The sequence below is a fragment of the Carcharodon carcharias genome, chromosome 5 (genome assembly GCF_017639515.1).
Source record: "Carcharodon carcharias isolate sCarCar2 chromosome 5, sCarCar2.pri, whole genome shotgun sequence".
NCBI classification, from domain to species: domain Eukaryota; kingdom Metazoa; phylum Chordata; class Chondrichthyes; order Lamniformes; family Lamnidae; genus Carcharodon; species Carcharodon carcharias.
Window position 1 is genome coordinate 52,835,498 of NC_054471.1, and position 22,844 is coordinate 52,858,341.

Sequence of the window (22,844 nt, forward strand, 5' to 3'; positions counted from 1 at the left end):
ATTTATAGCTGTAGAATGTAGATTTGAGAGATCAGCTGTTATATAATAAACCTTTTGTACATTCAGCTATCTCAGAAAAAGCTAGGTCCATGCTTTACCTTACTTTTGATGTCATATTGATTTAACTTCTAATAGTGACTCTGCAATGATGTTTTGTCCACAGTAATCTTCCACTGATATATAAAGGAGGGCTTAGGCCAATGTTGCTCCCAATGTCTGACTGACAAAATACAGAATATGTACCAATTTTCACCTGCCCAATCTCTCTCAGTTTCTAGAGGCTGGTTTCTAAGTAACAATAGTGAAGGCTGGAAAGCAGGTTTCCTGCCTGCTTTGCTTGACTAGGCAAGTTACATGGTTTAAGAAAACAAAAGAAAGGGATGGGAGAAAAAAAAATATCGAAAAAGGAGGCTTTCCCCAAAAACATAATATGAAAAGTCCCAAGGAATAAAAACAGAACACGCATAATTAGAAACTGTTCAAGAGCAGTTTCCAAGCTTGAAAATACAGTGGCTTAGAAAACCATTTAAAAAAATACAACCAGCATTTATAAATCTTGGTTGACAAAATTACTTTAAACATACAATGTACAGCAAAGTCACTTTTAACATGTATTTTTAAAATGCAAAACTATTATTGCCAGAGTCTTTATTACTAATGTAAAGTATCTTTCACCTATCATGTTAAATCTTGCACTTAGAAAGGCACAATAACAAAGCTGTAATTTTTTGCTACATCAAACAATTATTAACAGATTTTTAACTTTCCGACTCTCACTGTATTTAGTAGGAGCTAGGCTAGGAAAAAATACAAATAAAACGCAATTAAGCTGTTTTCTGAAACCAATTACCCGGAACATAAGAAAATATAATTGGATCTTTTGGTTCATATCCTGAGACAGGAATACCAGATCTGTGAAATGACCCTCCAAAACTGTGTGCCCTTCAAATTATTATTTTCCTTTCAAACACTGCAACCAGTAATGCATACAATAATGATGGAGCATTTTCATTGATAATTCAAAAAGAAATTACATATTGCTGAAATAAACCCCCTAATTCAGTTTTTCAAAATGACTGGCATATACTGTACCTATCTTGGATTTGAAGAATTTTCCAAAGTATTATTAGAAATTGTTCTCATGGCTGTTACTGGGATCATAAGAACAACAACTTATATTTATATAGAGCCTTTGTTGCAATTAAACTTCCCAAGGCACTTCACAGAGGCTTTATCAAACAAATTAGGACACCGAGCCGCAAAAGAAGATATTTATAGTTGTTTGTTAGCACCAGTTGATGGTGACTGACAGTTAACTGTCAAGCATTGTTTAAACCAGGCAGCCTTACTCTGACTGGTTCCATCCTGCACTCAAATTCATCTTTGAAATGGAGCAGTTAAATGAACTCCTTTTCTTTGATGTACTATTTGAGAAATCTTCCAGGGGTTCTCTACCACAGTCTACCACAAGCCTACCTTCACTGGTCAATACATGTGTTGGGATTCTTACAGTTCCATGTGGTATAAGATTTGCCTTATCCATAACATAAATAGGGCCCGAGCCATTTGCTCACCGTGCAAGCTTGATGCTGAAATAGGGCACATCAAAAAATGGCTACCTTGATCAGATCATTTCATGCTGTATGTTGCACAAACTCATGAACTAGCCCAAGGCCATTATTATTGGCCCTGAAAAGTGCCCTGTCTATCCTGGAAGGGCAAGGTATCCCAAAAATTTGAGCAACAGGTGAAGCTAGCTGCTTCACACTGCTACTATGCAGTAGCGACACGAGTGGTACTCACCACTAATAGGATGCTGCCATCAAGTTAAAAATGCTGCCATTATTCTGTCTATCACGACTCTGTGATTGGACATTTGCTAAATAATCCTCAGTGTGCTAAGAATTCTGAGACGACCAATTTAAGATAGTCAGTTGGGCTCACAGTGTGGTGAAAACTACATATATTAATGCACGATGCTCTGGTCTTTGCTGACAGAAAGAACATGCACACACATTACGCCTGTTTCAGCTAAACAAAACAAGTGACAACCATTCACTGACTCATTCCCAGGGCAATGTCTTGACCACAGTCAAGCTGCCTGGTTTAAATTTCAAACAATGTTTGGCAGTTAACTGTCAATCACCATCAACTGGAGCATTCTCCATGGCAACACCTCTACCTATCAGAGTCCACTTGCCAACCAATCAGCGCTCTCTTCTGATACAGTATAGATATGTTGTTTACTCCTGACACTGGTATTTTCTTGCAAATTGTCCTGATGCAAGATGAAAAGCTTCAACAAAAATGTCTCTTTTTTCAGCAATATTCAAGGAGATATTAAGTCAGAAAACCAAAAGCCTGGTCAAAAAGGTATGTTTTAAGGAGTGCCTTAAAGGGGTAAAATGAGGTAGAGTGACAGAGAGGCTTCAGGAGGAAATTCCAGAGCTTTGAACCCAGGCAGATAAAGGCACAGCCACCAATGGAGGAGTTATCAAAATGCTCAAGGAACCAGAATTAAAGGAGCACCGAGATCTCAGAGCGTTGCAAGGTTTGAGGAGATTACAGAGATAGAGAGGTGCCAAAAACATTGAAAACTGCGGACTCACTGCACACTGACTTGGGAAACAAGGTACAGTAGTTTTTAAGCCTGCATAATAAAAGATGTACTTCAAAGCGACATGAAACACTTTGACTGTAAGTGCAAGTATTTCTTTCTTGCTTATAATGAATAAAGATTGCAGGTAGCTGCTATTTCCCACAAAGCTTTGAAATAAAATCACAGTAAGAAATTATCCTAAAAAGCATAAATTAAACATGAAAGAGGCCATCATCTGGCCCTCGTTTTATTTATATCATCAGCAAGTCATTATTTCTAATATAGCAGAGTTGAAATATTATGCATAATGGAGACCAGTTTAGGTTAACCAAGTTAGATAATGAAGCATAACCTTTTGAAAGACATGAAAGACACAGTTAGGCTTTCAATTTTAATACTTCATTAAATTGGACCCTTGAAACCAGCTTAGTTTTGCATTTTCTAAGTGAGAGAAACAAGTATGTTGTGAGAGATAGGATAAGAAATGATGTAGCGTCAGTTTCTTCACCTCTCTCCACCCACACAATTCTTTTAAAATCATTTTCTTAGTGTGAGGTATTAGTGCTGTGGAATGCAATTTTTTTTTGGAAATGTATCATCAGCATTTTCCCCAAGTTGACAAATATCCTTCACATTCAATCATGGAGCAAATTTCCTCTGTTGGGTATGTTAAGTGTTGGATCCAGTGCCCTGGTTTGCTGGGGCTAAAGGATCCAAGTTGCATGCTTGTTTCAGGGTGACCGAGTTGGTACCGAGACAGAGAAGATCTGTAAAGCATTCATAGAAGAAACGCATTCTGTTTATTTACAAAAGGAACTCAGCAGCTACACTTGTGTGCTTACAACTCAAAACTCTCATCTTTACTCTTCAAACTTTAACTCAAGTCTACTGACTACAGAGATAGCCCACGCTACTCTGCTATTGGGTATGAAGATCATGTGATGTTACATTACAACATTTGTCTTAAAGGTATATTACACATCAGATTACTACACTAAGATATAGAGGAAATTGTGGAGAGATTGTAACTGACAGGATCAGGCTCAGCTGTGATGCTCCTTGTAGTCAAACAGCCCACCTGCACTCACAGGAGTATTGACTAAATTAGCTACTGGAGGGTTACTGGTGCCTGTGGAATAAAAGAGCAGCAAATCAATCAACACTTTGAAGAGAGGTGGGGGAAATAAGTATTAGCAAAAAGGGTTCTAAAGAAAAAAGTATTAGCAAAATTGTTTTAAAATTAAAAATCTTATAAATATTAAAATCTCAGCTGGCCTTTTATGTTAAAATATTCTACTGCAGCTGGCATGCATTAATTTGTCTCCCTATTGATACCAAACAAAAAGAAAATAACTTGCAATTACAGCACCTTTCACAATCTCAACTTGTCTGAAAACTATTTAAACCCAATGAGGTACTTTTAAAGTATAGCCATGGCTGTAATGTAGGATTCACAGAAGCTAGTTCGCACACAGCAAAACCTTGGGCCATCCATTTGAGAGATTAGATGGGACTATGACTCAACACCTCAGCTAAAAGACTGCGGCACCAACAATGCCCCTCTCTATCTCTGTAATCTCCTCAAGCCTTACAACCCTTCAAGATATTGGTGCTCCTTTAATTCTGGTTCCTTGAGCATTCCCTTTGTACTGTGCTGAAATATCGGCCTAGATTTTTGAACTCAAGCCTCTGAAGTGTTCCGCCATTCATTTGTTATTGCTGCTGAATTATCTTTTGATACCGGTCTTTTATGGCTAAAAGATTTCCATAAATTTGTAGCAAATCAGTCAGAAATGTGTTAAATAAGGCTTACATCATGTCATGATTTAGTTGACCTGCATGGGGGAGGTCGTATTGTCACTGGATAGTATTCCAGAGACCCAGGGTAATGCTTTGGGGACCCAGGTTCGAATCCCACCACGGCAGATGGTGGAATTTGAATTCAATAAAAATCTGATATTAAAAGTCTGATGGTGACAACAAAGTTATTACCGATTGTCGTAAAAGCCCATCTGGTTCACTAATGTCCTTTAGAGAAGGAAATCTGCTGCCTTTACCTGGTCTGGCCTACATGTGACTCAGGCCCACACCAACCTGGTTGACATGTAAATATCCCCTGAGTAAGGGCAATTAGGGGTGGGCAATAAATGCTGGCCTAGTCAGCGATGCCCACATCCCATGAACGAATAAAAAAAATGGAAACAAATGTAAATTAGAATTAACAGGGCTTTAACATAAAAGTTATAAGAACTGTAACACTAAAATTGCTATACAGGTAATATTAAAATTGTGCGTTGCGCACTCCACTTTCATTGCAATTATCGTGCTTTCTGCCACATACTGCCACCACTAGGTGGAGTTTAATAAGCTCTAGATTCCCATACCTCCCACCTGCAGCATCACTGATGCAAGCACTTCAAGGGAAGTTAACTTTATCCTGACTTTCCATGACATATGGACTTGTAGTAAACCCTTTTAATATTAAGTTTACATGCTACCAAATCTACTCAGCTGCTTGGCCTTAACTTTTCTGTTCTTCTCTTTCAGGTAAACGATATTTTTGAGGACACTCTGCTAACTCCTGATCTGATCCATCTCTTTAGTATCTGATGTCAGAACTGAATGGATTAATACACAACAGTTTGAAGTAGCTGTTCTTTATAAGGTACTGCAGTTGCATTAAATATTGTTTTTAAAGACAGTACATGGTAAAAGACTTATTGTAAATTTCAAGAAAATCACCAGGGTATACATGATGTATATATTGATTAATGTATAATCTTGGGTAAATTAACTGAAGAAAAATGAGAAGGCAGTGAAATCATTGTTTAAAAAAGTATCACCTGCGCCTTCAGTGGCTCAGCAAGTTAGGATCATGAATGGCTGGACTTAAGCACTAGCAAGAACCCAGATTTGACCCGTGGTCTTGTTAGAGATGGGAGGCAAAAATAAAAAGAGCCCATGTTCCTGTTCTCTACTGCAATTCAATAACCCTGATTGGAAGCTCGTTTGTGTGGACGTCAGTTGAGAGACAAGGTCAGGTAATATCCTCCTGTGGTTGAATATCCCACCAACATGCATTGTCTGGGCTCACACTCAAAGAATGGCTAATTCAGAAAGATACAGAAAGGCACTCCATTTCTGGAGGACATCACAACAAGTCTGATCCTCCCCTTGGTATCTATGAAGATATTTTCCAGCAGGGGTCCTTGGATTATGATCTAGAGCAACAGTGGCTCCAAAGCTAAGGGAGGTTGTTCTGGCTGGAATCAGCTAATTCCATACAAACTAAAGATCAATCTTCCACCCATCTTAGTTTGGATAGGTCAGCCACTCACTACTTTACCCATTGGGAAACAGCCGGTAATAAAGAGCAGCCATAATTTTAAGGCAGAATATTCTGTAGTTAGGTTTGATTGCTGATTCTTCTTTTTAGAGGGAACTGGATGGTACAAGGCATTAGTACGCTAAACTTAGCTAGTCATAGAATTATACAGCACAGAAGCAGGCCCTTTGGCCCATCGGGGATCATGAAATTGGGGAGACCAACAAATTTGAATATAACAGAGTAATGATTCTTCAATTCTCAAAGTCTCTTAAGGAATAAGGGCCCTCTATTACCAGCCTGAGAAAGAAAATGATTGCTTGTGTTCCAACTTACATTCAAATACACTGAGCCATTATCGATTGCCCATTCATGCTTATTAATTCATTTACTGCGTAAAATGACATTTTATCTGCAAAGGTGGCTTTATAGAGACATCCTCCAAGAAGATTGGTTTTCTTTTTTGTTCCAGATACCTTTCTCTCCTCTCCCTCTTATTGCAAAGTACCGTGTCATTTATGTCAATATCACAATGGTTTGTGGTCCACTAAGTAAGCCACTCATGTTCCTTCTAAGCTCCTTTTTAAGATACTATCTTACATATTTCTCCTTCTTCTTCTAACTCTAACCCGCCTGTGTTGAAATTAAGATTTGCATTTCACTCTTTCCCATAAACTCAAGAGCCATGGAACTCCTTTTATCTCTCAGTCCCCCCTTCCTCCCTCCACAATCTTCAGGCTTTTAAAACACAAGCTCAACATCACCTCAATACTTCTTCCCAGTTCATTTGATTTCCTTTACTCTTCTCAGCCTTGGTGTGGTGTTTTCATCTAATGAAGAAAATTGTTTGTTATTTACTGTTCACTGCTCTGGTGTAGCATTTCGTTATCAGTCAAGTTATACAATTTGCTACTGGTGGCGAAAAGAATATTAGTGCACCCTGAGACTTACCCAATTGCTTCTAAAGCCAACTATTATCTTGAAAATACCATGTAAAAGTCACACTGTGGATCGCCATTTGGCATGGTGGAAAGGCTTGTGCATTTCAATGATTCCTTGCCTGATGCCAACAGGGTTTCCTTGCACCAAGGTTGGTGGGCGCAGGAGCAGGGTGTTGGTTGTCAGACAAAGTGCAGTCCAGATTGTGTGGCCAATGTTTAAACATGGGGACTCGGAGGCACCGTCAAAGGCTTCTAGCAGGCTCCATCGGCAAAATCCATTGGTGATGGAGGATTGGTAAGTCCCCATTCAAGAATCTGCACATAGGTGGCAGATGCATTAAGATTGCTGAACACCACTGTTGAGACAGAGGTGGCATTGGACAACAGCATCCGTGACTTGAGCAGTCCTCTTCAGGACAAAGATCAGTGGGTCTGCTCAGTCACAGGAAGAACCATGGCAGAAACTCAAGACCCTGAGTAGATGTCATGTACAAATCGAAGAGCAACCAATGACAATTTAAGAACTAAATCTTATATATCTGGTTATTATTTATATAAGGTTTGAAAATTTTCAAAAATAAAATTTAAAATTATCAATGAACAATAAAATGTGTCAAAATTCAATCATGAATGTATAAAGTTGACCTGTTCAGTGGAAGACAATAAACTCATCCTGATAATAATAGAAAATGAGGGGGGAAAAGGGAGGAAATGTAAAACAACTATCACAAGTACTACTAGGCAAACTTATGGGACAAAGGCTAACAAGCCCTCTGAGCCCGAGGGCCTGTATTGTAGGGTCTTAAAAGAAGTGGCTGCAGAGAGAGTGGATGCATTGTTTGTAATCTTCCAAAATTCCTTAGATTCTGGAAAGGTCCCAGTAGACTGGAAAACTGCAAATGCAAAGCCCCTATTTAAAAAAGGAAGCTAGAAAGCAGGAAATGATACAGAACCAAAAGAATATGGATGCTGCGAATCTGAAATATAAACAGAAAATACTGGAAATACGCAAAAGTTCTGATGAAAGGTCCTTGATCTGAAATGTTAACTCTGTTTCTCTCTCCATTGATGCTGCCTGACCTGCTGAGTATTTCCAGCATTTTCCATCTTTACATAAACTGGAAATATTTAGATCAGCCAGCCTAAAAGTCATTGGGAAAGTGCTGGAATCCATAATTAAGGAACCAATAGCAGAACATTTATAAAATCACCATACAATCAAGTAAAGTGAACATGGTTTTGAGAAATCATGCCTGACAGAATTTATTGCAGTTCTTTGAGGGTGTAATGAGCTGGTTGAATAAAGGGTAACCAGGAAACGTAGTGTATTTGGATTTCCAAAAGGCTTTTGATAATGCCACATAAAAGATTACTAAGCTAGGCAAACATTCAAAGGTGTTGGGCAATCTATTAGCATGGATAGAGGATGGCCAACTAACAGGAAAACAAAGAACGAAGACAAATAGGTCATGCTCAGGATGGCAAACTATGGGGTTCCACAGGAATCAATGCTAGGGCCTTCAATATTTGGGGTTTTCTCCTTTGAAAAGAAGGATATTATGGGGAGTTTTTATTCAAGTGTACAATATTATGACAGGTTTGGATAAGCTAGACAAGGAAAAATACTGTTCCTCCTAGCTAATAGTACAGGAACTTGGGAACACATATAAGGTGTTGGGCAACTGATGCAGGGTCAATGTGTGGAAGAGCTTTTTTCTGTATCGAGTGATAATGACCTGGAACACTGCTCATGGGGGTGTGGAAGCTGAAACAATCAATGATTTCAAAAGTAAACTGGATGGACACTTGAAGGAAATAAACCTGTATTGGCCACCTCTACCAGGAGCGAGCTGGGGATTGGGACCGACTGGATTTTTTCTGTAGAGAACGGGCATGTACTCGATGGGCCTAATGGCCTGCTTCAGTGCCGTAAGTGACTCCACGAGTCTTGTGTTAATGAGTTAATTGAAGGGATCAAGTGTATTGCAGCCAAATTTGCTGACACAAAAATTATGTAGGAAAGCAAGCTGTGAGGAGGAAACACAGATTCTACAAAGGGATATAACAAGGTTAAGTGAGTGTGCAAAATATTGGCATATATTATATAATGTGGGAAAACAAGAAGATATCCACTTTGGTGGGAAGAATAGAAATACAAACTATTATTTAAGTAGAGAGAGACTACAGAATTCTGCAGTATAGAGGGTTCTAGGTGTCCTTGGACATGAATCACAAAAAGTTAGCAAGCAGGTACAGCAAGTGAATAGGAAGGCAGTAGAATGTTGGTCTTTATTGTAAGGAAGATGGAGTATAGAAGCGGGTAAGCATTACCACAATGATACAGGGCATTGTTGAGACCATTCCGAAGTGTACTGCATACAATTTTGGACACCTTATTTAGGCAGGGATATACCTGCATTGGAGGCAGTTCCGAGAAGGTTCACTAAGTTGATTCCTGGGATGATGGGATTGTCTTATGAGCAAAGGTTGACTAAATTGGTTTTATATTCAATGGAGTTTAGAAGAATGAGAGGTGGTTATTATTGAAACATATATGAAGGGAGTTTGACAGGGTAGATAATGAGAGGGTATTTCCTTTCACGAGGGAGTCAAGAACTAGAGATCACACTTCCAGAATAAGGGATTGCCCATTTAAGATGAAGATGGGGATGAATTTCTTCTCTCAGAGGCTCATGAATCTTTGGGATTCTCTTCCTCAGAGAGATGTGGAAGCTGGATCATTCAATATTTTTAAGGTTGAGATAAGACAAACTTTTGAAATATAAGGGAGTCAAGGATTATGGGGAACAGGCAGGAATGTGGACTTGAAGGCATGATCTGATCAGCCATGATCTTATTGAATGGCAGAGCAGACTCTCAAGTCAATATGGTCTAATTCTGCTCTTATTTCTTATATGAGAAATATATTATTTCTTAATATATTTCTTAATATACATTATTGCCTTACTCCCAATGACAAATTTAGATTGAATTTTCCTTGCAAAAATGGACTATTTTCACTATCATGTAGAAAATCTTACTTTCAGTTCTCCCCATATCTTCGAAGTTCAAAAAAAAATTCTTGTTTATTTCTTGCCCACAGTTCTTTTGGAATCATTGACAAGCTAGAGTACAGCTCAATTGACATGGATCGCCTAGTCACCATTATTCATGCTTGAATAATGAGCATAAGTAGAATATTTGATCACAGCCAAGACCAATTGTGCCCTTCTCACCTATATCCATTCATAGAAATTACAACACAAAACAGATCTTGCAGCACAAGCAATCCATGTTAGCATTTATTATCCACTTGAACAGCATTCCAAATCTATGTGCCTGCAATGTGGCTTTCCAGCAGTGGTTACAGGGGTTATATTAATAAGCTGATCCAAAAAGCAGTCAGGGCACAGCCCCATTAGTTATCTCAGCATAGACTTGGGATCTAACCTGTGATGTTCTTAGTCTGCGTGGTTGAGATACTCAGCGAGGTAGTGGTGAAGCATTGTTAATAATATCTCTACATTTGCATTCAATATTCTTACTGCATTTGTTGTTAAAAGAAACACTCCAGTAAACCACGTTTCAAGATGGAGCAAGTTTTGGAGGGTAGCTGCCAGCAAAGCTTGAATTTGTTATTGATGTTGAATGTTTCCATCAGGAGAACCCAATATCCTGCTGTTAAAATCTTGCATATAAAGGCAAATGCAACTATACTTACAATGAAAACACATTGTTCCCTCATTATAAAATGCTTTGTAGGAGCTGACCATTTTTTACCTTATATATTTAGGTGTGTGTTCTAGTGAATGATACATACATAATGCAGCACAGAAACAAATTGGATAGGGAGCCTCATTAGAAAAGGATGGGAGAAAATATCAAACTATTTTTAAAATTATGATGAGCATTACAAAAAATGATTTGCTATGTCACTACAGCTATAAACTAGAATATTTTGGAACAAAAACAAAATGCTGGAAAAACTCATCAGGTCTGGCAGCATCGGTGGAGAGAGAAAGAGAATTAACATTTCTGAAGAAGAGTCATCGACTCAAAACATGTTGACTCCATTTGTCTCTCCACAGATGCTGGCAGATCTGAGGAGCTTTTCCGGCATTTTCTATTTTTGTTTCAGAATTCTAGCATCCATGGTATTTTGCTTTCATTTTAAAATATTTTGGGGTTATTTGTGAGTACAGATGCTACTAATAATGGCCTACAACTTGTACATCAAGGTATCATTTTATGTTGTCTATCAGTTACCTTTTGAGGGACAACTTTAACTGTGCAACGAAATGCTCAGGTGGTCGAGTCTGAATAATAACACTCCATTCTTAAATAGTATGTCTCAATTGAAGAAAATAGGAATTAAAATGCATTTAAAATGCAGGCAATTTCTCTGCATTACAGTTGTGATTGATGTTGTTAAATACTGTCAAATGGGCACTTATAAAATGTTAAAAGGTTAGTAAACATTTTCAGGATCTTTAACATGAAAATGTTTCACGTTGCCCGAATTTAAATGGAACTTTTTTTTCAAGCTTTTTTTTCAAGACTACCTGTGAAGAAAGGCATTTAAAACAATGAATAACTTTAAGCCAAAAAGGACCACAATCAAAAGAGAGGGTTGAAGAAGCACTACGGAGCCTGTGTTAACAGAACACGATTAACATATGCAAATACTCAATGAAGCTAGACCTTTGACAAAGTGTAGAGCAAATATTTAAATCATTTTATGACAGGAACAGCTCCAAATGTCTTATCAGCATGGGAGCTTTATCCATTTTATCTCATCAAAGGAGGCTGACAGTTTAGTTGGATGCTCTGTGGGAAGCCAAATGCCCAGATCTTCAAAGAATGATAGTGTCAACCAGATCTGATCCAGGATCAGTTAAACATACTTTCTAAAAAAAATGGCATTCCCCAAATACTTGCAACTTTTAAGTAGAACCAAGTTAATCTTTCAAGAGCTTGATATATGTTTTATGTACAACATTCTATATAAAAAAGAATTTAGTGTAACAAGTCTTTTCTGATAAATAAGACATTAAGTTAAATTGCATCTACTTTGAAAGCTTCACAGGATCTTCCTGAACCAGGGTTTACATGCAATGAACTGAAGCTTCATTTGTTTTAGGTAAATAGAAAACCCTGAGAACAAAGCTTTAAATTAATGACCAAGCAGCATTTTGTTTCTAAATAGTCGAAAAACAGCTTTAAAATAGAAGAGGCATAGACTCAAATGTCTTCAACCAAAAGGAGAGGAAAAAAGAACAATTTAAGCAACAATAATGAATCATGTGAACTTGTTTCAAATAAGGGAGATATGCATGCACTAAACATTCTGTCTGTAGGGATATATTTTCTTGCATTTTTAGACAGTGACTCAATAACCTGTTTTAAGGCCATCAGATTGTCCACACACTGCATTGGAAACAAGTGCTGCAGATGGACAGATCATATTATTATTCAAGGTTTCAAAAATCTGCATTTAATTTAGTTCAATTCACAGCCATTGACAATTTTTATTTCAGGTACATACTGCTCCCCATCCCAGTTATGCATTTTCATATTTAAAAGCATTATTTGTAGGCTTAAAACATCACATTTAAGACCATATCATTGTGCTTTCTTGCTCTGATAGTAATTTATTTCAGAATATTACTTTAAAAATGGACAAAAGATTCAAGGTATGCCAAAATATACGCAGCTCGATTTATCTTTTCCCCACTAGCAATGTTAATTTCCACAAAAGACTACATCCAATAAAAATGACTAACAGTTTTTGAGATGGCTAAACAGATTTACAAATTCAATATTTTTAGAAGCAGTTTACACATATTCAAACAGCTGACTGTGCTGATCAAATAACAGTTATCAAAACGTCATTGCAAAATATGACATTTTATGAGCTGACTATGCCAGATCTACAAATTAAATTGTGATTTACAGTTTCCTGTAGTTTATCTTACAAAAACCACCAGTGTTAAGGCAACACAGAAGGACCAATGTTCTGCACACACACAAAAAAATCAATATGCCAAAACTGGTAGTAACGCACAAATCTGCCATACCAGTAGTAACGCAAAAATCTGCCATACCAAAACTAGTAGTAACGCACATTCAGCAACACTACCAATAAATCTGTGATTAATTTTCCATTTCTTAGTAAATATTATAGGAAATAAATGTAATCTTTCAGGTTTTTTAAAAACATAAAATGCCCTCATTTTTTACACATTGAGATGTAAAATCAATCCTTATAATTAATGCAAATTTGAGTTAACTAATGATCACACAATTAATTTTTCTTTTTGAAAACAAAAGCACATTTGATATGTTTTAGAATTCAGCATAGTCACATTTGAGGTTTTAAACAATTTAATCAAATTTATCAATGCCAGGAGCTGCAGCAAAATGAAAATTAATCATTGTGTACAAACCTTTACTACATTGTGAAACAGTGGTGCTCTTTATAGATCTGTGCATTTCTTGGTTTTGTCAATTATTGGCTTTAAACTGAATTAAGTAGGTCATGATCCATGCTTATATATTACTGAAGTGAGAAAGCCACATGTCTCAACATTAATGCATCAAATTCAAATATTTACATTTCTATGACTTATATAGAAATACCAATGGAAAGATCTCTCTGTGGCCATGTCACATCACAAATGATTCAACAGATTGAAGAATTTTAAAAAGTAAGCCCTTAAAATTTATTTTCCAGTTTAATTACTACATGTTATGAATATGTTGTGGTTAGCCAGATAATATTTTAAACATCTCCAAGTATGACAAAGCTCTAAATAATCTATTACTAGTTCACTCACAGATAGCTCACTCACAGGTCAATTATCTGGTCAATTATCTTACTTCATAACTTACAATATTTATACAATAAAAATGATAATCAAATGTAAAAAAACAAATATAAGAGTCATCAGATTATATAAATATACTAAAGACTGGCCGATAAAATGTAATCATTTACAGTATTAAGATCCTTTGTACATCATATTTGATTATACATTCCTTGCTGTATTTTAAAGGCTGCTGTTAAATTATCAGTATTTACTTGTTGCATTCAATATTACAATGTAATATTGCAGAATTGTTGGAAATAGCCAAATTCTATTTTTAGAATTCTCTTTCCTGGGCTGAGCTGGATTAGTTTATGTCAGCTAGGATAGTGCTGGAAATGGCCTAAGCCACCTTTTGGTTGAAAGGTAATGTTGAAGAGCACAGAGAAAATTGTCTCATTCCTCATCACTATCCAATAACCCCTGCTGGAGTTCTGCTTTTGGAAGAACAGGTGTGGAGTCGGCTATGATGTCTTCCATTGTTGGATAGCCTGTTGGCTCTCTACGTCTAAACAAGTGCAATAGTCATTTTGGTGAGACATCAGCGGGTCCCTTGCACCAGGGGATCCATACCACAGCAAGGGGTCAATGCCTTCAGGGGCTGAGAAAGGAGGGGCAGGAAGTTAAATTGGAAAGTAGTTAGTAAGGGAAAACTAGGTATCTGAAATGGATGTTTCCATTAGTACATTTTAAACCAATTGTTTTGTTTATATTCTTAATATTAACATATTTAGAAATAATGGTGTATGAAATGTTGTTTTGTAGCCAAATTTTGTATCATGTTTCTTGCTTTTACTTTATGGAACATCTCTCTTTGTGCTTCATGTCATATTTGCATATTATCAAGGCATTATGTTAGCATTCTTCAAGGTGGATTAATAACCTTTAAATGTAGAATTGAAAAGTTGAAAAATAAATCAAGTTAAAATACATTTTGGCAAGTTGTAACTACACCTTATTTTTCTGTATTTGAATGCTTCTTGGAAGCTTAATTCTGTAGGTTTCATTCAGCTATATTTCAGCATACTTATTCAATGCACAAATAAATTTAATCATTCTTTATGCCCTAACACCAAAATACTAAAAAATGTTAAGTTTTTTTTAAAAAAGAAAAAGCCAAATATCAGTACATGATTTAAAGACAGCTACTACAAACATTAAAAGCTTTTGATAAATAGTTGGTCCATTCCCCTTTCTAGACCATTTCCTAGAGAAATAATGCAAGTTTTAACATCAAACCTTGAGCAAGAGCAGAACAAGTGTATAAAGTAAATGTTCAAAAGCAAAATCTAGTTCATCCACACAACTTAAGTGAAAATGAACATAAGCAAACCGGGTTTACATTAATTACTTTAAACTAATTTGCGTTTATGACCATAATGATTAGGGATGTACCAAAGAAATACAAATAGTTGCAGCTACACCACAATACATGCAGCTGAGATTTTTTCTGGCTGTTTACCTCTTACAATAGCTTTTTTTTTAACTAATGCAGGTTGTGAAACAATTTATATTTTAAAATACAGTTTTATGTAATAGGTGACTTTCAATACAACATCCCATTCCTCAACCTCTTTTCTAGTTTATAGTGCAACTGAGAAATTCACATAAATAATGCATTATTTTACTCCCATCAATTTTAAGATATGAACACAAGGTCTAACTACACGTGATTTGTTGATTATAGATTCGGTTAAGTGTTGTGAAAGGCGGTTGCACAAATGGGTGTCGAGAACTAGGAGTTATTTAATTTTCATGAAGAAACATTTGTTAAGGGGATAACTTAAAATTCCTAAGTGTGATTTTTCCTTTGAAACTATCAAGATGCATTAAACAGTTCCTAATTCGAAAATATAACTATGCTTTAAAAACTGCCCCTTTCGATCACTCTAATGTGGAATAAATGCCCAAGAATACAAAATGACAGCTCAACAGAAGCCTTACAGTAATGACAATTACCAAGAAGTGGCATAAACGATGCACTTTTGTTTTACACCAGCGCAGAATTGTCTGAACAAGTGGATGCTCTTAATGCACTTGTAAAAATGTATATTGCATTGCGTTATCCATCTCAAAGGGCAAGCAGATAAATATAAATTCACAGAACACTCTCGTTAGTGCAACTTATTTAATTTACTGAACACGTGCAACAAATTCCAACTAAAGTCCATTGGAACACATGGCGAGGGAAACACAACGCTTAAAATACATGGGCAGCATAACCAGAAAGGAGTAATATCGGAGTCGAATCTTTAGTTACTTTTATATTTATAATAATGATTCAAATCATTGCCAACAAATAATTACATGCCTGCAAAAAGCGATTTGCTGTCTTATAAACCGCGAGCTTTCCATTCAAACATGGTTGAGCCATTCCAATAAACATAAAACACACGCTGTGCCTGGGCGAGAAGCAGACAAAGATCTTTTTTTAAATAAATGCAAATTTTACGCGCTGTGATTAAATTGGAGAACATTAACCTAAGTAAGATTTTTATCGGGATTTCAGCTGCTTCTATCGGTGGCAACAGTTCTGAACGATCCATGCTACAGTAGCAGAAGGGCGCTAGTAGCTCAACCGAAAACCCTTCCCTCTGTTGTCTTGTCGCTGTATACGTCTATAAAGCAATCTTACGAGGTCGTAAACCCCTACTTAACGACCCAAGAAAGGTTTAGAGAACAAGGCAGATGGGGGGGAGGGGGGGAGGTTGAAGAAATAAGAATTTCCAAATGCAGACAGATTGCCAAACATGGAAGGAGACCGCTAGAAGACCAGAGACAACTCAAGGGCAAAAAGCGCGATGTGGCCACAACCCAATTACGAGTTCGATTCTCTTCGCCTCCCCCCCCCCCCCCCCCCCCCCACCCCCGCCAATGATATTTTACACCTTTAGATCTGCCAACTGTGATGGGGGGGGGGGGGGGGGGGGGAGCTGCCAAGTGTATCCAGTCCCACGTGTATCTTTCTGTGTATCTAATTCTATTTTAAGAAATCACTCATCGATACGACAGTGGACGGACACCTCGCACAGTTCTACATGCTGTTGCAATGATTCAAGTTTCCTTTAATATAAACTACTCCTCCAGAAATCTTCCGAAGCCAATCGTCGCACAATAAAGCGATGCAAAAAAAAATGGGAATTTCTCTTTCACTCCCCCAGACTTACAAGAATATGCCGTTAAACAGTCGTGCTTTGAAAGATTTGAGTCTTCAGAAAGGGGACTGCGTATTACAATATCCGCCTCTCTCAATCCTTCCCCATTTAAAACCTACAACAGTCTGAGCCTAGCATTTCCGGGTTTCACCTCTGACCTTGACAAGCAGATCGTTATTTTGATATTTGCACCGGCAGAGCACGCCAATTGGCAAAGCGTGTGCCTTTTCCTTTTAACTTCATTCATTCCGCAGACTTTCTCCGTCGCTTTTTTAAAAGAGCTATCGCATGCCCTCGCTGCAGAGTGACCAGCGTTTTGTACAAAATTATTCTGTCACGCATATTCATGAAAACGTTTCCAACCCCTTCGCCTCGGCATCTCCTTCCCAGCAGAGCTTACATCGCTCGAGATTGGTGAGAGCAACATTAAAAAACAAACCCTTGCTCGCACCGGTTTAAAATTATGCGCGCGGTGGGAGCCGGCTCCAGCTCAGCCCGTGCACAGTCCCAGCATCCCAGTTTACACCAATCGCATGTGCAAGTGGCAGCTTTTGCAATGGAACTTTTAACTGTTTTTTCTACAAACTCCCTCCCTCCACCCTCCCCACCCCCACCCCCCCCAACCCCAACCCCCATCAAAAGGTAAAACATTTTTAAAAAGAATTATTATGAATGAAATAGGCGGAATTATGCAAACTTACTTGATGTACGAAAACATCCACTGGCGTTTCCAAGGGGGTACCTTCCCGAGAGGTCATGGAGATAAATCCGAATCCCATTCTAACGTTGAACCATTTACAGTGGCCTGCTCCCTGCTGGATTTGAGATTCTTCTTTCTCTGTCAGTTTTCCTTTTTCGTCTCCAGCACCTTTACCCGCCCCTCCTGGACAGTTGCACACACACACACACACACACACACACAGAGGGAAGAGAGAGGGGAAAAAATGTTCAATTTATCTGACGTTAGAAAAGGGGAGAAAACATTTACAAAGTACATTTTAAAAATAAGCTCTGGGGTGGGGGGAGGGGAGATGGGGGGGGGGGGGGTGGCGCGGAGAAAGCACTTCGCAATGCTAAAGGACACTGGCTGAAGCCGGTGTGGAAAAGCCCTTGCAATGTCGATCTGGATCCATGTGCAAGGCTGCCCAGATTGCTCCTTTACTCCATGTTTGGAGCAGCAAATTGAGATTAGCAAAACCGTACGTAACTGGAATGCGGCTGGTTTAAAACGGAGCCCATCTCCCGCAGAAACCACTATCACACAAGCCCGGCTTTTTCTTCCTCCACTCTTTCTGCAAATCGTAATCAACATTCAACAGCGTCGATCGCGAGAGCTTTTAAAAAAAATAATGTTCCACTAAATTAAGGTTCGTATGATACTGAAGAGAACCACGGTAGCATCCAACGTGCGTTAACTGTACTCCAATCAAACTTAAGGGGCAGGTGTAGTGTTGCCTTCCACACACACACACACAAACTGAGAGAGAGAGAGAGGGGGGGGGGGGGTGGACTGTGCTGAATCGCACACCAAGTCCACACAATAGCCCTTCAGAAAGCCTTTGAAGTTGTGAATAAATGGGGGGGGGGAGGCGGGTACATACATTTTTTGGGAGATCTACAACAATAGGTTTGGAAAAGCTCCCTCTGCGATCTCTTAAAAAAGTATGCAAACAAACAAAAAGGATTTTTTGTTACAAAAAAGAGAGAAAAAAAAAGTAAACCTTCGGCCATGTTGTCACACAGGCCCCTGTGTCCAAAACCGCCCGATGAGAACTTTTTCCTCGGAATGGGTAATCTTCTGCATCAATCTAGCGTCATAGGATTGAGGGATCAAAAATTTAGCAATCGCCAATGCTCGCATGGTCTAACGTGCTTTCCCTCGTTAGCCCCCACCCCCTCCTTTTTCCTGGCCCTGGCACACACGTGACTCGTCAATTACATGCTTTCTTGCCGCTAATTACACATCGCAGTCTTTAGAGAGGCAGAACAGAGCCAATCGGCCTCTCCTCTAACCTGTCACCGCAATAATCGATGATTCCACACCGCACCCCCCACCCACCCCCCCACAAAAAAAAATCATCCAGTTTTTTTTTATCCAGCTAATTTGTCCGACATTTTTGACGAGCCGGTCAGCTCCATAGACTTAAAGCTACAGGGTCCCTCCTCCCGTTGTTCCGCTTTCTGTCGGAAACCTACACAACCCAAATACATAAACACACACACACACGCATATATATATATATAAACTAATCGCAGATCGACTATTATGATAAACACGATTATAGAGAGTCCGCTAATGCTGTGACGATCTCTTCAAGAAAAGCGACAGTAAATACTCGCCAGCAAAAAATCCGGTGTATTTGGCGAAATATGTAAATAATTTGTGCGCAATTAAAGCTGTGGAGAGACTTCCTTGAATGTAATGTCCCGATACCAATATATTAGGCTCAGTATGGAGAGGGCAGCTGTTTTTAAAGAAAAAATGTGCAAAAAGGGCCTTGGACTGCGGGCTACGTTGTTTCATTTTAGTCACATTCAGGAAAAAACCTTCGCCTAAAAGAAATCAAAGATTTCACAAAGATAATTAAATAGTTTCATCTTTCATCGGGGCACGGTTGTTTGCCGCCTTTCTCCGCCCGCCCCCCTCCCCCTCCCCGCCACAAGCAAGGTGATATCATCCGAATTTAAGATGTCATTTTCAAATGATCTCCGTTTAAACTATAAAACGGTTCATCAACCACGCAAGCCGTACATGATGCCTTTATTTTAGGGAGAGGGTGCCAGCGACGGGTGCAACGACAGAGAAGCCGGTGCCTTTTTTTTTCAAGTGTGTTAGCATTGTTCTCCTGTAGGACACGTGTACCTGGGGACGGCAAGGCCTCCAACACGAGGGTTTAGCACTAAAGATGATTACTGTTCTCCCACATGCGACTTTCCCCTCACTTTTGGTTGAAAGGAAATTCCCCTCCGAAGGGGTTCAAAGGTCAAGTATTTGGTTCAGTGCCTCTGTTATCATTTTGTAATACCTTTAACATTGGGAGCCTGCTGGAGGAAGGTGCAAGGCTCTCCGGAATAAGACAGGGAAAAAGGCGGGCTGTGTAAAACGTCCTATCTGAGGTGAAGAGGAGGAGGAAGGTTGGCCGACTTTACATAGCTGGCCATGCATTGTCGGCTACCATGCGTTTTGCTCCAAAAAACTGGCCTGACGCGTCGGCGCCAACCAGTCTGACCAATTGTAAGGGGCAGTTTGCACTTAAATGGTTTGTTTGCTGCTCTAACATCCAGCGTCTCAAAAGCAAAATTTATTTTCATATCTCTACGCTTTTGTCCCCAAAGTGTGTGCTGGTCAAGCTTCGCCAGCGGTGTGGGGCATTTTTTTTAAAAAAAGAAAAACGGTTTGGAGGAGGTAGGGGAGAGAGAGAGAGAGTGAGTGAGAGAGAAAGAAAGCAACCAAAGTCGAAGCTCTGTCCTGAAATTCCTTTGAAGTCTTCAACCGTAAATTTCCTATAGGTTATTTCAACAGAGCGTGAGTTGAGGTCCAATCCCCAAGCCGACCTAAAATGGTTGAGTTTGTTGGCTCTGTGATCACTCTGTTTCTCGCCAGCGCTGCTTTGTACCAGTCCATCGATTACATTTAAAAAAAACATCAATTTTTTTTAAAAAAACCTTCTACACGTTTTACAAATGGCCGTTCATTTTGGCAAAGATTGTTTTCGTACGAAAACACACGCACCCAACAAAAGCCCCAAAGTCCCATTGTTACCATATATATGTATAGCTGTTTTCTTAAAAGCTGTAAGTACATGCAGTTGAAAGGCATCCGTTTCTTTGCGGACGCCCAATAGTATGGGGGGTGGGGGGTGCATGTGTTGTCTTAGTTTTAATCAATTTATTCGTGTAGTAACTATGTGAACTGTCTCGAATTGTGACGAGCACCTCGGACGAGTTAAGGATACTTCTAAATTCCTGAGATTCTTCAAGTCCCCGTTAACAAAACTACCGTATAGTTTTTTTTAAGGGGAAAAAGGGTGGTAAGCTTTCACTAGCTTCCCATACTCATAAATGAGCTCCCAACACCCAAATGCAAATGGAGAAACTCAGTTATAACAAGCACCGCTCATTTATCCCAATTTCTCCTTTAATACTTGGTCCTCTGACTCCGGCCGACAGAAGTGGCTGTTTCTGGCTATTCCTCGTATTAGGAGAATTAAGATCGGGTCAGCAGAGTGGTCACTGGTGTCAGATGTTATCGAGTCATTCATATCCTGTGAGAGGACACCAGCCTTTCAAGTCATGCAAAGGTATAGCTTTGGTCAGTTGGGTAGCCCACATTCCAGCTTTAGCCCATTCAGAAAGAATCAGCTAAGTTGTTCTTTGTAAAGAAAAGAAAGTACAAAAAAAAAAGACAGCTTGGGGAATTTAACCAAGTTTCCCAGGGCGCATTACTGTGTTTGCTGGAAAATAGCTTTTTAAGTCTTTATTTCCCAATTCGCACGGACTGGCGCCTTTCCCTGAAAGATGCAACTCGAAGATAAGTTCGAATTCGCGCTAAAATGTTTCTCCCCCAAACACACACGCATACAGCTAAAACTTTACATTTTAGAACTGGCCCGTCAGTGCAAGTTTGCTTTGACTAGTCAGCATCGCATTTCGAAGGTTCTGATGAGAATGGGAAAATGTTGATTTTCTCTCTATCGCACTCAACATTGTGGACACAATTAAACTACAAAAGGCAAGTCGCCAGATCAGACTTAGGTTTTTTTTTCGTGTTAAAGAAGCCTACTCCGCGTTTCAATATTTTCGCACGTGTACTTTCTATTCTAAAATGCGTCTTGTGCCATTCGAGATACATAAAGAAATAGCATTTATAAAGCATCTTTCCTGACCTCGGGAAGCCCCAACGCGCTTTAAAGCTAACCGAACACTTTTGAAGGGTGGGCACTTGCCGTGATGCAAAAAAGCCCCCTGCCCGCCTCCCATCCAGCACTCTCAAACAACAGGGAGATAATAACCAGATAATCTGCTTTAGTGGTGTTGGTCGAGGAACGAATATTGACCAGAGAACCAGGGAGAACTCCCCTGCTCTTCTTCAAAATAGACCCTGGAGTGATTGATCCAGAGGGAGGCAACTGGGGCAGAGCAGCACTCCCTCAGTACTGCATTGGAATGTCAGTTTAGAGGACGTGCTCAAATCTCTGGAGTGGGGCTTCAACCCACCACCTAATGATTCAGTTATGAGTGAGCCAAGGACACCCAAAGACAGTGTGTAAAATTTGTATTTTTTTAAAAATACTGATACATCTAATAACCCTTAAGTACCTTGGCACTTAATCATTCAATGAGGTTATTTCCGGATTTGGGAAGACACATGCAGATTTAATCTCAACAACACCCAACATGTGTATTTGTAAGCATTTCGTTAGGATTGCTACATTCTCGGCGTAAGCGAAAGTTTCAAAGAAACATATTTATAAAAGTATAGATGGAAATATTGACGTTCTATTTCGGAAATATATTTGCATAATATGATCGAAATACATTCGTGGGGGATTTGTTTCAATTATTGTCATAATTTAAGAAAAGTTACTTTAGGAATGTCTAACCGCTAAATTCGAATTATTAAAAAAAATCTCAAAGCGCGGCATTGAGTCATCAGTCGATGTTAACAAGTGATTCATTAGTGTTGCTAATTAAGCCGGAACGAGTCCTTTCAAAACGGGTCTCCCCCTGAAGACCAGCTGAATGCGTGACGTGAGGAGCATTACTATTGTGTCAATATTTTGTTTTATATCTCCCCACCCCCCGAAAGTCATCAGGGGGGCTGATGGACGATAGACTCTCCTCCCCCCGCTCTCCACGTGAGAAAGAGGGCCTGCAGCAACTTTCCCTGCCATCTCCTGTGCGAGAGATGCTTTGCTTTTCACCCCCCACCCGGGTACATAGGGCTGTCTTTTGAGG

The 22,844-nt window shown here is 39.0% G+C and overlaps 1 protein-coding gene across 1 annotated transcript in view; it reads right to left on the reverse strand.

Moving 5' to 3' along the window:
* Positions 1 to 18,617, reverse strand: part of LOC121278247 (protein lin-28 homolog B-like) — a 218,530-nt gene extending 199,913 nt beyond the window's left edge. The window contains exons 1-2 of the mRNA XM_041188472.1: positions 18,608 to 18,617; positions 17,588 to 17,769 (exon numbers count right to left, since the gene is read on the reverse strand). Of these exons, the coding sequence (XP_041044406.1) occupies positions 17,588 to 17,769; positions 18,608 to 18,617 (192 nt within the window). The remainder of the gene's footprint in view (positions 1 to 17,587; positions 17,770 to 18,607) is intronic.
* Positions 18,618 to 22,844: the final 4,227 nt, after the last annotated feature.